Source organism: Crotalus tigris, unplaced genomic scaffold (assembly GCF_016545835.1).
Source record: "Crotalus tigris isolate CLP2741 ecotype Arizona unplaced genomic scaffold, ASM1654583v1 scf7180000017933.3771270, whole genome shotgun sequence".
In the NCBI taxonomy this organism is placed as follows: Eukaryota; Metazoa; Chordata; class Lepidosauria; order Squamata; family Viperidae; genus Crotalus; species Crotalus tigris.
Genome location: NW_024096726.1, coordinates 638,923 through 656,929, shown reverse-complemented (window position 1 = coordinate 656,929; position 18,007 = coordinate 638,923). Strand labels below are relative to the sequence as shown.

Sequence of the window (18,007 nt, the reverse complement as noted above, 5' to 3'; positions counted from 1 at the left end):
GATTCTACTTTTTTTTCTTTAGCAAGTAGCCTTGAATTAAAAACCACAGTGATCCTTCAGCACTTTCAAGTTGGCAGAATCATGCACAAAGAGAATCTTGCTTACAGTAGCACAAAGCACGAATGCAACATTTTAATGAAGGAATTAGTGGTTTGCAGCTTGGGGGGGGGGGGGACACCTTCCTACAGTGCTTGTTGCAGTCAAGTGATTTCGGGTGAAATAACTTGGCAAACTTTTGATAATGTTAGAGCTGGGTTGCTCTGGGTTTATAATTGGCAACTTCATGAATAGTGTTTCAATTATTAAAGTCTCAAGAGTTTGCAACACTCTGTATCCAAAGACTTTTCACAAAAACATTAAAAATCTGGCAAGATTTTAGTATTCTCAAACTAGGATTAGAACCTTAAAAAGCCTGTGAGATTTCAGCTATTTCTTTGGTGGATTCATGGATGAACTCTAGAACCTGGGAATCTTACCACAAACACCAACATTTCTGTCATGTTTTTACCCACTTTTGGAGGGAGATGGGACAAATAATTGACTTTGTCACTGACCACTTGTGAATTTTCTGTTCTCATAATTCTTTGGTACCTATTGCTAAGATGGGTGCCTTACCTAGGTAAGGTATGTGCCTCTTATCAGCCAGTGTTAGGTTGGTAATAGTTATCTATGGTCATCTAGAGCAGTGTTTCTCAACCTTGACAATTTTAAGGCATGTGGACTTCAACTCCCAGAATTCCACAGCCAGCATAGCTGGCTGTGGAATTCTGGGAGTTGAAGTCCACATGCCTTAAAATTGTCAAGGTTGAGAAACACTGATCTAGAGAGTTACTGAAGCACCTAAATAAATTTTCCTTTAGTATATAAACTAATGAACTCCCCAGCAGATAAGACTGTAATGAAAGAACCTTAGATGCAGGAGACAGGTTAAAGTTCCCAAAGGTATTTGAAACTCAAGCTCCTATATTCATCATATGTCTTGATCTTATCTGGGGAAAGGTTTGTCACAACATGAAAATAACTTTTGCATAGTTGCAATGTATCGTTTAAATATCATACAAATGCATACAAATTCCTTCATACAGCTAAGCGAAAGCAGAATGCATGGGCTTGCCAGCTGCTCTTTTTTCTGAACATCAATTTTACCTTTTCTTTGTAGACCTCCGCTGAGAGGCTTTTTGTTGGATGGTGATTTCTTTGTTGCAGCTTCCCTTGCAACAACTCTGACCAAGATTGCTTTACGTTATGTGACTCTGGTTCAAGAAAAGAAGAAACAAAATGTAAGTGATTTTTCTCTGATTCATAGAGGCTTTTGTATCATTAAATTTCAATTTTTAGGCAATAGCTGTATACTCAACTCATTTATGGTTCTTTGCAGCCTCATATGGAGATACAATTGACCGAACTGTTTGCTGTCAGGATGTTATTTTTGCATAGGTTTCCAAAGGCAGCAGCTTGGTTTATTGTGCCTTAAGCGTATTTGAAATAAATCAAAGGAGACAGTAAAACTGTTATCGTAAGCACAGTGTTAGACCAGGGGTTATCGTAAGCACAGTGTTATCGTAAGCACAGTTTAGACCAGGGGTCTTCAAACTGGACCGTTTTATGACTTGTGGACTTCAGTTCCCAGAATTCCTCAGCCAGGCATGCTGGCTGAGTAATTCTGGGAATTGAAGTCCACAAGTCATAAAGAGCCAAGTTTGAAGACCCCTGGTTTAGACCCTGGATGACTTTTCAAAACTGATGATTGGAAATTGCATGCCAAAGCATCTTCCCTAAAGAGGGAAGGCTCCATTATGGTTTTTCTTTGGCGCTACTTGGACATATTTAGCATAAGTCGCCTGTATCTTGCAATTGCTACTTTTTTAGGTCTTAATTTAGTCTTACATGTCATTTTGAAGAAGAGAATAGTGGAATGCATGGGATTAAAAGAAATGTGAGTTGTTTAATTATCATCTCTCTTGTTAGTCTTTTGTCGCTGAGGCAATGCTGCTTATGGCCAGTATTCTCCATTTGGGCAAGTCTTCTCTCCCCAAGAAGCCAATCACAGATGATGATGTGGATCGGATTTCTCTGTGCCTGAAAGTGCTCTCAGAATGTTCCCCTCTTATGAATGATATTTTCAACAAGGAGTGTCGGCAATCTCTCTCTCATATGTTGTCTGCTAAGTTGGAAGAGGAGAAGCTGTCTCAGAAGGTGAGAACTGATCTCCACCTCTGTACTTAAGATCATTAGAAAAAATCGGTTCAGTGCCAATGTCAAGGACCAATTCTTAGGAGAAGCCTTTTCCTTTTTGTTTACACTTCTCTTAACCATTTCTTTTTTTTCTTTTTCCCTTACACCAGAAAGAGTCTGAGAAGAGGAATGTGACCATTCAGCCAGATGATCCTATTTCTTTTATGCAGCTTACTGCTAAAAATGAAATGAGCTCAAAGGAAGATCAGTTTCAGCTCAGTCTTTTAGCAGCTATGGGAAACACCCAGAGAAAAGAAGCTGCTGACCCACTGGCATCCAAGCTCAACAAGGTAATATAGATTCTTCCCAGGCACTTCTTCAACTAAATCCCGGGAAGTACCGTATATGCCGGCGTACAGGGCGACCCGGCGTATAAGACAACCCCCGTCTTTGTCGCTGAGCCGCATTCCTAGAACGTCGTCTTATATTCCGGAAACTACCAGTATTTCCGGCGTATAAGACAACTCGGCATATAAAACGACCCCCGTCTTTGGCGCCGATTTTAGCACTTGCAGAAGTCGCCTTATACGCCGGCATATACGGTACCTTATCTCATTCTGAATAGTGAAATGTAGTGAAAGCCTTGGAGGAAACTGCAAATAGGGATTAGCCAGTGGGTGAAGAGAAACGGAGGGCGTGGCTTCCTAGGCGAAATGAGGAAGCGCTATTAGAACTGTAAATATAAAGTTTATTTAACTGTATGACTGAATCTCTCCAAGCATGGATTGCCATACTGGTGGGAAAGAGTGTACTTGTATTTTGGAATACAGTAATTCATTTTAATAGCTTTGGGATATTGGTGAGTGTAAGAGTGACTTGTTGAGCTACACAGGATTAAATATTACTGCTAATAAAAGTAAGTGTAATTTTCCCCCCAAAATTCTTATCGTTTTTTTAGTAAGTCAGCAACACTTGGATATTCAGGCAACTGCATTATGTTCAGTGAGGTTATTCTCGTAGAGACTGACAATTCCTGCCTAAGTATCTCCTTATCCTTGACAGGTAACTCAGTTGACAGGTTTTTCAGATCCCGTCTATGCCGAAGCATATGTCCACGTCAACCAGTATGACATTGTGTTGGATGTGCTTGTGGTAAACCAGACCAGTGATACTTTGCAGAATTGCACGCTAGAATTGGCTACATTGGGTAAATAATCCACCATTTTTACTTATTTCTTCTCAATATCTCTGCTGTGTTTCTCATTAACAGTGTCTTTCTGTGTTCCCTTCAAACCATTTTGATTAGGCGACCTGAAGCTTGTGGAAAAGCCATCCCCTCTGACCCTTGCGCCCCACGATTTTGCCAATATAAAAGCGAACGTGAAAGTAGCTTCCACTGAAAATGGGATTATTTTTGGCAACATCGGTAAGTGTTCCGTTGTATATATAAGGTGGGATTTTGAAAGTGTCAAATCCCCATTGAGAGAAAATGAATGGATGGATGGATGGATGAATTACCGTATTTTCCGGTGTATAAGACGACTTTCTAAAGCCTGAAAATCTTCTCAAAAGTCAGCTGTTCTCTGAATTTAACACCAATCTGCCCCCTAGTGGCCAGCCCTATTTTTTTACAGAAATAAGCACTAACAGGACAAAGCTTTCTAGCAGCAAAGGAGCTCCTATTGTGCTGATCTATAAACAGAAATTCAATATTGTACTGTATTTTCTGGCATATAAGATGACTTTCTAAAGCCTGAAAATCTTCTCAAAAGTTGGGGGTCGTCTTATACGCCCAGTCGTCTTATACGCCAGAATATACGGTATATACAGTATACAATATAGGAGTTAATCAGCAGCACCTAAAATACTGGAGAATACTATTTTCGGAAATGAGCCACTTTTTAGAATGAAACTGTGTGTTTATTCAACTTTAAAACTGTCACAACATGTGTTGTTCATTTCTACTGACTTTTCTCTCTCTATTTTTAGTATATGACGTTTCTGGAGCAGCCAGTGATAGAAACTGTGTGGTTCTTAGTGACATACACATTGACATCATGGATTATATCCAGCCTGCTACCTGTACTGATGCTGAGTTCCGTCAGATGTGGGCAGAATTTGAATGGGAAAACAAAGTGAGCTCTATAAACTGTTTCAATATTTATATGTTTTATTATTGAATATTTTAAAGAAAGCAACCACGAGTCATCTAAAAGAATAAAAACGTAAAGCACAATTAATAAGATATAAATAAGTAAACATGGAATCTAAAATGTCATGGAGATTACTTTCTTAAATCGTATCATTAGTAATTTATAAAGTTATGAAATGTGTTACATCGCTGGAAGAAAAATTAAAAATCACTATTAAGCTTTAAATTAAGAATATCTGGTTAACATAATATAAATCACTAACTATAATTATAAGTGATAATGAATTAAATCAGTACCAGGGTTTTAAATAATTCAGTATTGGAACCATCATCCAGAAAAATATTGGAAAAAATTGATTGATTTGATTGATTGATTGATTGATTGATTGATTGAAGTTATTATGGATACTCAGTTATTATGGACATTATGGTGGCTTCAGTTCCTGTAGGCTCTGTTGAAGTGTTTGAAAACTAGGGTTCTTTCAGAATACACTTAATAGTAACATTTAAAAACCCAAGTGATGTTTTATGAGATCTGAGATTAAAAGCCATGTTTTCAGTTGTTCCTTATCAATTGAGAAGATAGCTTGAGGATTAATTTCTATTTATTTTTGAAGGTTACAGTGAATACCAATATAGTGGATCTGAATGAATACTTGCAACATATCTTAAAATCGACTAACATGAAATGCCTTACCCCAGAAAAGGTAAGATCTTATATTCAGATCTGGAGTTAGATTGGGGCTTTCTTGGTACTTCTTCCTTTCTGATCACCCATCCCTGCATGCACCTGCCAAAAACTTTTCTTGAGGCTTAGATCCTTGGAATGGTATAGGACAGGAGTAGGCAACCTTGGCTCTTTTATGACTCATGAACTTCAACTCCCAGAATTCCTGAGCCAGCAATGCTGAGGGGAAAGGGAGAGGTTACAATGCTTAGCCATGCTGGCTCAGGAATTCTGGGAGTTGAAGTCCACGAGTCATAAAAGAGCCAAAGTTGCCTACCCCTGGTATATGATATGTTGGTACAAATAACACCAGTGACAAATGGAGTGCTTTTTCCTAAACATTGTGACTGAAGAGTTTACTAATATTACGCTAAAGAATTTAATGGGTTTAAAATTTGCTTTAATTTGGCTTCACTGGCCATTCATGTAAATCTGTTCTTGGATGAATAAGGCCTGTATATGTTTATTGCTTTTTGGATGGTTTGAACTGTAATGTAATGAGAAGATTAAGCATTATGCCACATACCTGCTCAATTATTAAGCTTCAAGAGGAAAAATATATTTTTATAAACATTGTATCAAATGTTGTTTTCTAGGCACTTTCTGGTTATTGTGGCTTCATGGCTGCCAACCTGTATGCACGCTCCATATTTGGAGAAGACGCACTTGCAAATGTCAGCATTGAAAAGCCAATTCATCTTGGACCTGATGCTCCAGTCACAGGACACATAAGAATTCGGGCAAAAAGCCAGGTAATTATATTTCTATGCAGTTATTTCTCTAAATTTGTGAACTTTTCACATCAGTGAAATGTTTGCTTTTAATTTACCATTTATCGTTACCCTGATAATTTGATTACTGTATATTGACTAATGTAGCACATTATCCTGAATGAATTCTTCAGACTATAGGGAATGCCCTGTGAATCTTTGTAGAATAAGCATGTAAATCTGCCATTAGGGGAAGTGCTGATGAAATAGACAAGTCCAAAAATGACATGGGAATTTTCTGAAGTGCCATGAGCTGGATTATATTTATCACTATATATGTATCTTCTGAAAAGCTGCTGGATATATTTGAAAAACTTTTAAAATTGCTTATAATTCAGTGAAACTAGCTATTATGAAATATTTGGGTTCTTTTCATTCCCCATTACAGTACAATTGGGTTTGGCAATTAATGTGTACAAAAATTCAGAATGTCAGAATTTGTGTATCATTGCACTTCAGGAAGAATACTACAGTTACTTTTAGAACCCATGAACTGCCAAATTATAAAAATCAGCAATACTGTAACATACCAATTCTGTTAATCTTATTTATTTATACAGTGCTGTAATAGCATGCACTAAAAAGTAATTTTTCCCAAAAGTCTTAGGAAATCAGAACATAAGATTACATTTAAATACTGCTGACAAAAAATACCTAGATGAGAGTCTGATTAATGGGACATGTTTTCAGTTATGAGATTTTCATCTCACTCAATTTGCACACTCATAATCTGGAGAAAGGAGAAAAGTATTGTCATGAGATGCTATCCCTCATGATTAGATGGCCACCTTTTGCATTACTTATTTGATCTAAATGGCTTTTGATTTATTATAGCATCAAATTGAGAATTTTCTATAAAATGATAAGTTTTAAAATTGTAACTAAAAGTTAACTGACTAAAAGGCATTACCCAAAGTTTTTCTGAGCTGAAGTGGTAAGAGAAATTAGGAGAAAATGTGTTCAGCACTAAACTGAAGAATTAATTGTGATTTAATTATTTTAGGATTTTCTGAAATAAAAATAAAAATCTTCTCAAGAGTCATGCAGATGAAGACTTTGGGGAAAAAAATATTTTCCTTACATGTGAATTACTGAATATTGAAATTATTATTTTAATTGTGATTATTCTGTTCCTTACAGGGAATGGCGCTAAGTCTTGGTGACAAGATCAATCTCTCTCAGAAGAAAACTAATTTATAAGATTCTTCTGAACATTTACAACTAAATGCTTGGAATTTTGCTTGTTGGGGATCAGAACATTTTTCATATTCTGTGTTTTTTGGTTGTAGAAGCCGAACTTGTAATGAATAAATTCCAGCAAATAATGTTTAGGTTTTATCATTCAAGATCATTGTTGATAAAACTTCAAATATATTTTTTCTCTGTCTGTAAAAGTCAATTTGTCTAGTCTCTTACATGTACTCTTTCCAAAAATAAAGTAAAATACAATTCTCTATAACTGTGTTGTGTTACTTGGACATCAGATCTATATTATTGAGAACTTCAGAAAAATTTCATAGATAGACTATGAGCAAAATTAGGATTTCTTGTCATACACACACAGACATATTTATTTATTTAATTTATATGCCACCCAACTCACTATCAAGCGACTCTGGGTGGCTTACAAACATCATAAAAACAGGCACAGAACATTTAAATATTAAATAACTAGAAACTGAATAAGTTTTGAAAACTAGAATATTATGGGGTGGAGAAGGATCTTGCTACTCTGAAAACAACCTCTAATATGGAACGCCCTAAGGCCCATCAGCAGGGCTAGGTTTTTAGGCAGTTATGTAGCCCAAGAGAACGGGGTGGATCTCAACTTGAGGAGGATGTTCCAGAAGGTGGGAGCCAGGCCAGAAAAGGCCTTTCTGGAATGAGGTAGATATGAATTTCATATGAATTAGGCCCCCTTAGCAGCAAGGAGGCCATGTTTCTTGAGGTAATATGCTTTCCAGTAAGCAATGTAGCAGCATTGTAGCCTACTACTGTATATGGGACTTCTGGTATCCTGATTGGGGACGGCTCTAGTCTCCATTGTGTCATTAAACTTAGTAGGCTATATATGCAGATGGGATTATTTTTAAGCTTTAGACTTAAACACATTCTCAACCCTTTAAGTTAGATTTGTTTTCTCTGGACTTGTGATCTTCAGGAGTAAATGCCTAGCAAAATTTTCAGATCACGAAACAGAACTTCAGGTCATTCAAACAATAGTACATTTGCATTCTGAACAATTCCTTTATATTAAATGAAAATGAATGTCAAACGTTCAAGTATGATGAATCACTGCTAGGTTCACACACTGAATGAAGATAAGGCTTATTAAAAAGCCCAGAATTTGCTAGGTTCCCACATAATTATAAACCAAAACAACCAGGCTGTATTATGGCTTAACTATTTCTTGTGACGCTATTTTGGTATTGATTTGAAATTTGGGCTGTGCTCCAACTCCAATATCAAAGCCCGAATCTGATACTACTCAGGGATGTTAATTTTTACTTGCCCAAGATGGATAAAGCTTTAATCAACCAGCCCCAAGTAACTAATCTCAATTTGTTATTCCAGAAGTTAAAGCCATGCCCATACAAATTACCTCTGCCAGATTGATAATGATGGTTTTATAGCAGCTACTCCATATTCTTGTCCTGAATGGTTCTGTGTGACTTGCACTTGCAAATTGCAGTTGTGAGCAGTGGGATTATTTCTTTTCATTACCATTCTCATTTTTGATATTCTTTTGATTCCTCTCTTCTTTCCAGCCTATCTCACTTTGTTGCAGTACAGGTAGTCCTCGACTTACGACCACAATTGAGCCCAAAATTTCTGTTGCTAAGTGAGACGTGTGTTAGGTGAGTTTTGCCCCATTTTACGATATTTCTTAGCACAGTTGTTAAATGAATCACTGCAGTTATTAAGTTAGTAACATGGTTGTTAAGTGAATCTGACTTCCCCATTGACTTTGCTTGTCAGAAGGTCTCAAAAAGTGATCACATGACCCTGGGAGTCATAAGTAGGAGTCACTTACCAAGCATCTGAATTTTGGTCACGTGACCAAGGGGATATTGCAATAGATGCAAGTATGAAAAGCGGTCATAAGTCACATTTTTCAGTGCCAATGTAAGTTTGAACGGTCACTAAATGAATTGTTATAAGTTAAGGACTACCTGTATTGGACATAGCCACAGAAGTAAAATAAAAAAGAGTGCATTCATCATCCAGAAAAGAAGAGGTCTAACCCACACTGTTTAACACATTGAAAATAACCTAAAAGCTGCTTCATGCAAATAATATACGTGTGAAGAAATAATGGAGACTAAGTGAGGATGTTCTCCACGCTGGTACGTCTCTCATTTTAGATCAGTGCATCTGGCTTTTTATGCCTCTTCCTTAGTAAGTGATAACTTTCTTTCTTTTTCTTTTAACCATTACAATGTGTGTTCTCACTTTGGAATGTTTGAGTTCTTCAATAATAAAATGCTTATGTTGCCATGGGAACATGGGTCACTTTTGGAAAGGATAATTATGTGTTGGAATGCCAAAGGAAATCTGTACTGCCATTGTGCTGATATGAGGAACCAATAGATATTCATCTGTAAGTCGTTATGGATCATTTATTTATGAAAAAAAGAAGCCTCAACTGTACATTTATATATAAAGGAGAAATGGAAAATTGCACCTGAGCAGACAATTCATGATATTGCTTACTGCCCCAAGATTTTCTGTAATAAGAAAAGCAATAGGTTAAAAAAAAACAAAAAACCTCTCCTACATGGCAGGAACAATTGTGTAAAAGATATTGTAAAGGGGAAGAAATGTCTGAAATAAATTACAGTGTAAAGTAATAAGGTTTATTTTCAGAACAATTATTGTTTGGCTTGTCCTCTGCATGTTTTTGCAAGTCCTTCGTTTACAGAAATTTTCATGTCTGCAAGTTTCCTTGCTCAACTGCTTTACATTCTGCAATTGTCTGAGCTTGATTCTATAGGCTACCTGCATTTTTCTGTTGCTCATTGTACTGCAACAAGAGGAACATCTCCTTCGGTCTTCCAACAATTGCTTCCTGTTGCCTGAAAAACCAAAAGAAAATGTAACGCAATATAGACAAAAATAGGGGTTTTTTTTTCAATAAAATTTCCCAGGAAACCATATACAGTTTGTAGCCTACCTTTTGTTCACTTAACACAGTAGTTCTCAACCTTTTTAATGCCGCGATCCCCAACAGTCATAAGTCGAGGACTACTCAACCGGTCGTAAGTCGAGGACTACTCAACTGGTGCAGCACCATTTGCAGAATGGGACTTTTGCTGGGCTCAGCAGGGCAGAGACAGCCTGGACAATTCCTATTGGCTTTTGAAAGCCAATAGAATTAGACTCTATTCAGAGAGTCTATTCTATTGGCTTTCAAAAGCCAATAGAATAAAAGGGAGTAGCACAGCTAAGGAAAAGGGGGAAAAAATGGCAGACTGCGTTGTTTGGCGACCCCCGTGAAATGGTCGTTCGACCCCAAATGGGGTCCTGACCCACAGGTTGAGAACCACTGACTTAACGCTATTTCCCTGAATGGATAGCACCCTCAGGATCCATTCATTTCTCACTGTTTATAAATATATTTCAATAAATGTTATTGAAATGTTATTAACAACCTTCGCTCCTTATCTAAAAAAATGGTCTACCAAATCCAACACCTTCCTACAATTACTTGCCAAAAGATTTAGACAACTGAAAACATTCTTTTGGAGAGTCATTGAGGCCATTTGGAGGTTTATCTGTGTCCTCAGGGTCACCTGAGTAGTGCAAATGTGTGTGGAGCCTTCTAGGCTGCAGGATGTTTTCTGTCCCTTCACTGCTGAAGACAGGCGCAGGTTGTTGGGGATGAGTCTGTGTTGTCTAAAACTTAAACTGAAGCACAAATGGTTCCTATAGTCTGCAATGTTTTCTGGAAATCCGTTCGTACTCCCGCACCATTTGAAGGGTGTTCATCCCAAATTACATAGCTAAATGTCTATGAAGATTCTCAGTCATCCAGGTCAAGGTTGTCCCAGAGTTGCTTTTTCAGGACATCCTGCAGCCAAGAAGGCTCCACACACATTTGCACTTCTCAGGTGACCCTGAGGACACAGATAAACCTCCAAATGGCCTCAATGACTTTCTAAAAGAATGCAAATGACCAGCTGTCTGCAAAGAATATAAATCCTTCCATTCCTCACCGTCCAGTCAGAACTGAAGAGTAAAACAGAACAGAATAGAAATTTATTGTCACTTTGAATGTACACTAATCGGCATACATTAAAATGAAATTTCGCTGCATATAGGCTTTCAAAGGGTCACCAAGCTACTTGGATGAGAAGCGAAACGTCTTCAAAGAAAAAATAAGAGAGTCCAGTTGCCTCCTGAAAAAGCACCTTTGGGACAACCATGCCCCAGATGACATTGAGAGATAGAGTTGGGTTTTTTTGTTGGTAGTGTGCCCACATGCCCCCAAAAAAGACAAAAGTAAGCAGAAGACAGTTTCCTGACAAATGGGATAGAGAGATGTATGCATAGTAATAGTTAATTGATGCCTGCTTTCTATTTATGTCTTCTGCATCAGCCACTTTGTGAGAACTCCCACATACTCTCAGAATTCTGCATTCAGTAGAATTATAAATACTTAATGCTGACTACATTCTTGCAATCTCAAAACCCACATATTACATCTGTCTCTGTAACTTCTGTCCATAAATGAGACTCACCTTTATTAAGTAGATTCTATTTTTTTCCTTTTTCTAATGCTTTCGTTCATAAATGAATGCTGTGGCATTTAGATGATATGTCTACTCTGCTAGATTATAATGGGGTAGCTAAATTGAATTCTTCCAGAAAGACTCTCTTTAGAATTGTGTTTATGGATCTCTTTACTTTTCTTAAGCTCTCAGATTAGAGAGGTCAATTGAATGGATGTCACATTATGCCCTGTCCTTGTATACCTGAATTCCATAACTTCCAGAAAGACATAGAAACCATGTTCTCTTACACCATCATCCTCGGAGAGGGGAAGATTAGGATAGTGATCATGGCAGTATGATCAAAGCTCCAGTTTTCTATACCTGCTCTGCCTTCTGCACTATTTCTTTATTGTCTGGCTGGCTGGCTGGCTGGCTGGTGATGTTACATTAGTCAGCAGACTATTACGCTAATACAGAATAGTTGTTTGACTGCCTTAGGACTGCTAGCCCATTCAGTTTACGCTCATGTGCTAACTTTGGTGCACCATAGCGAGTGAGTTAGCTCTGCACCCGAAAGAAAAACAAACTGCATCCTGCAGTGTTCTGGATCCTGAACTAAGATGCTTTGTAATTCAAGACCAGACAGATAACTCAACGAATTCGTTTAAAACAAATATTTAATCCGGGAATCCTTAACAGAAACTTACATTTCTGAAGGTGCGTCCAGAAGCTGAATATTTGCCCATTTACATCGGTAAAATCAGTAATTCCTCCATATTCACTTTAGCCTGATTACATACGATGTCCATGCGTGCAGCATGGTTGGTTTTGCACAAAGACAATTAAACACGAGCTGGCACGTAGCCAGGATATCCTGTGATGAACTTAGTAGCCCCTCCCACTGACTTATTAACATAGGATTCACTGAACAGCTAAACTATATTACCCATAAGCCATCTCAAGGAGACAGCCCTTAACCCTTTAAATGCCAAACATTCTAACATATAGATCTATATGCTCTAGTCAGGGTTACATTGATCCAGTACATGCAGTGTCATCTGGGTCTTTCTCCCTCTAATCAAAGTGGCTCCACAAGTGGGTGCAACATCAGGGAAAATCCACCGCCAGCAGGAATCTGACTGCACAAACTGCCAGCTCTTCTTCCCACCAAAGTGTTACCTATTTATCTACTTTCATAAAATATGCTTTCGAACTGCTAGGTGAGCAGAAGCTGAGACAAGTGATAGGATCTCACCTCACCACATGATGCTAGGACTAGAACTGCCAGCCTCATTAAGCCACTGAACCACTGCACCTCTGCCTTCTGCACTTGGACATCTGGATAACTTGAATTCTTCTTGGAAAACAATATAGGAAGACAGGTAACAAACCTGCTTTCCATTGGATCTCATTCTTTTTGATATAGGTTTAAGGTTTTTTTCTCTCTTGTTTATTTCCCATCTTCTTCAAATATCTTAACATTTTTTGAGGACATCTCATTGGTTTCAGTTAATCTGGAATAGAAGTTCTCAGAGGTCTTCAAACATGGCCTTTTTATGACTTGTGGACTTCAATTCCCAGAATTCCTCAGCCAGCAAGTATATCGGAGGTGGTGACCCTTTTGCAACAAAATTTGCAAATTTCATTTTGATGTATGCTGATTGGTGTACATTCAAAGTGACAATAAAGTTGTTGTTGTTGTTGTTATTAAAATGACCAAGTTTGAAGACCCCTACTTTAAACTTTCAAACTTGTCCAGAAGTAAATTAGCATTTTTAGTTGTAATGTTTAACAGTTACATCTTAACATGACTCAGAAGTCCAGAATGTTTTTTTAAAAAAAGCACTGTCTTTGCTTACACACAGTTCTTAGTTTAAACTTGAATGATGTTAAATACTGACTCATAGGGATGAGTTAAGAGTGATAACATCTCATAAACAATAGAAAACCATCAAGATGATAAAAACATAGCTGAGAGAAGTTTCCACCAGCATCTAAATAATTATTCTAAAATAGCTTCATGCAGTTTTCTTACCTTTAATTTTCTCTTGATCACTGCTATTTGAACCAGTTTGGCCCATTCTCCTTTAGATACCCGCTTACAATGTGGAAAGTTCCTACAAATAAGATTAGAGTTATTGGGAGGTACTTCCCTTATATTAATAAGAATATAGGAGGAAAATTAGCAGTCACAGGGCTTGGAAAGACAAAGTCTGCACTAGATGTGCGTCTCAACCTTTTTAGTCCCAAAATTGATTGAACTCAAGATAACATTAAAATGATTTTTGTCTTTCCAGTCTAAATGGGATATCTGATATGTCTCCTCCCCTTACATAACAGATCTGCAAGTAGTTATAAACTTTCCCATCTGAATTTAATAAAAATACAGGTAGTCTTAGGACCACCATGGAGCCCAAAATTTATGTTGTTAAGTGAGAAATTTGTTAAGTGAGTTTTGTCCCATTTTATCACTTTTCTTGCCACACTTGTTAAGTGAATCGCTGCAGTTGTTAAATTAGTAACACAGCTGATATGTGAATCTGGCTTCCCGGTTGACTTTGCTTGTCAGAAGGGGACCCCATGAGTCTGGGACACTGAAGCTGTCATAAATGCGAGTCAATTGTCAAGCATCTGAATGTGAATCATGTGACCCTGAGGATGCTGCAACAGTCATAGGTGTGAAAAATGGTCGCAAGTCACTTTTTTCAGTGCCTTTGTAACTTTATTATTAAATTTATCCAGTATGAATTAGCATACCTAAAATGTACCTAGAATTTGGTTGCATTTCCAGCTAAATGGGATTCTGTCTTGTCCAAGTACTACTCAGGTCCTCTCCTCTTCTCCACTCCTCCTTCCCTTTCCCCTCCCCTCCCCTCCCCTTCCCTCCTCTCCTTACCCTCCCTTTCCCCTTCCCTTCTCCTTCCCTCCTTCCCCTCACCCACCCCTCTCCCACCCCTACCCCGTCTCCTCTCCTTCCCCTTCCCTCCTCTCCTCCCTTCCCTCCCCCTCCCCTTCCCTCCTCTCCTCTTCCCCTTCCCCTTCCTTTCCCCTTCCCTTTCTCTCCTCTCCTCCCCCTCCCCCATCCCTAAATTAAACTAAGTTGAAGAAGTTTTTGGATGAGAAGCAAAACATTTTCAAAAGAAAAAAAACAAGAAAGTCCAATTTTCTTTTGGAAAAACAGCACCTTTGGGACAACAATGACCTAGATCAGGGGTAGGCAACCTTGGCTCTTTTATGACTCGTGGACTTCAATTCCCAGAATTCCTGAGCCAGCTATGCTGAGGGGAAAGGGAGAGGTTTCCAAGCTGAGTCATGCTGGCTCAGGAATTCTGGGAGTTGAAGTCCACGAGTCATAAAAGAGCCAAGGTTGCCTACCCCTGACCTAGAGGATTGAGAATCTCCATAGACAATTAACCTTGCCTTGAACTGTACCTTAATTTTCAGCCTGCATCTCCATTGTGCTGGCTTTGACAGCATTATTTCCTTGAGCACTTATTAGCCATATGAATATGAATTCAATTTTGTAGGGACAAAAGCTTAAGTATGCTTTACAAATGAACAGAAATAATCAATTACGTCATTTATACTAACAGATGCCTAGTGCTATTTCTATAATAATATGATTCAAGTGATATTCTGCCAGATGTGTGGGAGACATTTAGAAAAGAATAATCATACTGAAAATATTATCTCTGACTAGCAAACTATGTCTGTACTCCGATAATAAATAGGCTGGAAATCTAATTATATCAGTGACTGTTAAATTTTGGTCCATGAACAATTGATGACTTCATTGCAACTTCCCCATGTGTGCCACCGCTTAGCTCCCTCATACCTCAAGTCTTGGCATCCAGCATTCACTGCCAGCCAGCTGGTTCATGAAAGTGGATCTGTGGCTGAAAATGGGCTAATTGAAGCACACATGTGATAACACAAGTGACAAAATAAGTACTGAAACTCAGAGAATGGACAACAGCCAAAAAGTCTCAAGTGAGTTACTGACTGGGAGTCTGTATGTGCAATGTCAAGTGGAACTGTAATCTTGCAAATGAAAAAGAAAAGGGATAACTGTGAATATAAATATGATTAATATCTAAATACGATATTTCATTTGGCTCAAATGACACTCGTGCCTTACTGATGTGTGTATTTTGCTATGCAAGTTTGTCTAATAATGTAAGCTTATGCAGCACTTTCAAATAAATGAATGCACTAGCAAGCCAGTAGGGTTTTTCTTTTAAAATAAGTGCAAAACAATTCATTCTGGTCAGAAAACAATAATTTTTATTATCAATGGCAGATTAAAAAAAATAAATAACTCAAGGCATCATTTGGGCATTTGTTCCTTGTAGCAAAAGCAAATACAAAGTCATACCATACTGTAGGTGAAAAGCAATTTAATGACAAATACTGTGCTCAGAAAGAAGGTTGAACAAGCTATCAATAAAAATTTCTTTGAATAATACTGTGCCATGTCATTCAAAATTCACAACAGAAATGTAAACTAGTAAGAACTATCATTTATATGTGCTAGCAAACATGTTTGCATTATCATTGTTTGCTGACATCTAGGAACCCAGTAAACACACTCTCCATGATTTTAAGAAGCTTATTCCAATAGTGTACCTCAGTGATACATTCACCTTTTGTTTCTAGATCAAAATAACCAATTTTTAATGCAACTCACAAAACTTCAGCATTTCTTTCACAAGTATGAACTGGGATGCAAATGGTTTGACCAGCAAGATTTTGAATCATTCTCCACTCTTGATGATTTTTTTCTCTAGTGTTTAGAGGAAGAAATAGATAAGTAACACAAGCATTGAAAAGATACACAAGGATGCTGTAGCAGAACCTTTAGGAATGCTTTCCAGATCTAAATGAAACCAAAACATTCACCATTGTCTTTCAGATTGAATCTTTCACCTTCCAGCTTGTGATGGCAATATGCTTGTTGACTGAGCTTAGAGGGAGACTCAGTTAGAATAATACAATAACAGAATAACAGAATTGGAAGGGACCTTGAAGGTCTTCTAGTCCAACCCCCTGCACAAGCAGGAGACCCTGTGCCAGTCCAGACAAGTGGCTTCTTAAAAGCCTTCAGTGATGGAGCACCCACAACTTCTGAAGGCAAACCGTTTCATTGGTTAATTGTTCTCACTATTAGGAAATTTCTCCTTAGTTCTAGGTTGCTTCTCTCTTTGATTAGTTTCCATCCATGCTGGCTGACAATTGTAAATAGACTTTATCAAATATGGGTTTCAAAACATGGCTTTGAAAGCAAAACTCTCCAAAACGTAAGAATGATAGTAGAATACATCATTGGTGTGTACTACCCTTGCTGGTTCAACATCAAAGTAAAATATTCCTGGATTGAAGACCCGTGTCATGTGTTGTTCCAACTGCAGCAAGTCAGACTGCAAAAGAAGGCTGTTGTAGATGCTGTTTTGCCAAACATTCAGCGCTCAGCACGGTACGCTTTCAGTGAAACAATAATCCAGACGCTCTTGTGTTCAGATGATATTCAAGAGAGGCGAGCTGGTGTGCAAAAGATAATTGACTTGAGGGGTGCAGATGATGATGCGCTGGGAGATTTTTCTGAATGGGCAAGAAAAACACCTTTAAACAACACCAGAGCATCCGTTCTGCTGGTGCTGATTGACTGGTCTGAAGGTGTATATGAGCCACCTTTGACATGCAAATTGAAGTTCATTGATGAACTAATGCAAGTACCACAGTGGCCCTGTCATGCCCAATCAATAGAGAGATTTGTGAAACAGGCCACAGAGGCAGCAAGCAGAGTGTATACACATGAGAAACATGAGGGTTATATCACAAGCCAAGAAGCAAATCGGCAGCTGGTGTCGAAGAATGAATCAAAACAAGACTTGATGAAACTCCTTCAACATTTTTGTAACTCAGGTAATTGCTTTCAGATGTTAGGTTATGATTGCATGGATTATTTTTTGCTTAGCTAGATAAGATTCATGCAGAAAAAAGAACTTTATTTTTTGTAGCACAAGGTGTAATTTTGAGAAGATAATGTTAACAGTATTTGGGTTACAAGAGATTTTTGTGGGGCATATGATCAGGTGTGGATTTACTGAGCTAAATGTTGTGCAATTGCAAAAATAACAGCAGATTTTAATTCTTGATTTAAAAACACATATTTTAGAATCCCTCACTGAAAAAAATGGCAAACATTAATTTTCACCCCATTAAATCATATGCTCTAGCAATCTACTACAAGATGAGCAAGAATTAACACCAAGGTTAATATTAGACCAAGAGCCTGAACAGTAAACAAAGCCCAATCAAGGAACCAAAGCAAAAAAAAAAAAAGGCAGACAGAAGGCTGAGAATACAGTGGGACTAGCTAATAAAAATATTGATGATGTTTGCAAGATGTTGCCTGTTCCACCCCTTCATGGCTAAAAAAACTCTGAAATCTCAGCACATGTAAACAAAC

General features: G+C 37.9%; 1 protein-coding gene across 3 annotated transcripts in view; it reads left to right on the top strand.

Moving 5' to 3' along the window:
* COPB1 (COPI coat complex subunit beta 1) overlaps positions 1-7,283 on the top strand; it is a 36,431-nt gene extending 29,148 nt beyond the window's left edge. For 2 of the 3 annotated variants that reach the window (XM_039344577.1, XM_039344579.1), the window contains exons 14-22: positions 1,160-1,280; positions 1,969-2,196; positions 2,346-2,525; positions 3,238-3,382; positions 3,482-3,601; positions 4,165-4,310; positions 4,945-5,034; positions 5,651-5,806; positions 6,965-7,024. In XM_039344577.1, the coding sequence (XP_039200511.1) occupies positions 1,160-1,280; positions 1,969-2,196; positions 2,346-2,525; positions 3,238-3,382; positions 3,482-3,601; positions 4,165-4,310; positions 4,945-5,034; positions 5,651-5,806; positions 6,965-7,024 (1,246 nt within the window). Of the gene's footprint in view, positions 1-1,159; positions 1,281-1,968; positions 2,197-2,345; positions 2,526-3,237; positions 3,383-3,481; positions 3,602-4,164; positions 4,311-4,944; positions 5,035-5,650; positions 5,807-6,964 lie in introns of all 3 variants that reach the window. The other variant, XM_039344578.1, reaches the window with a different exon arrangement.
* Positions 7,284-18,007: the final 10,724 nt, after the last annotated feature.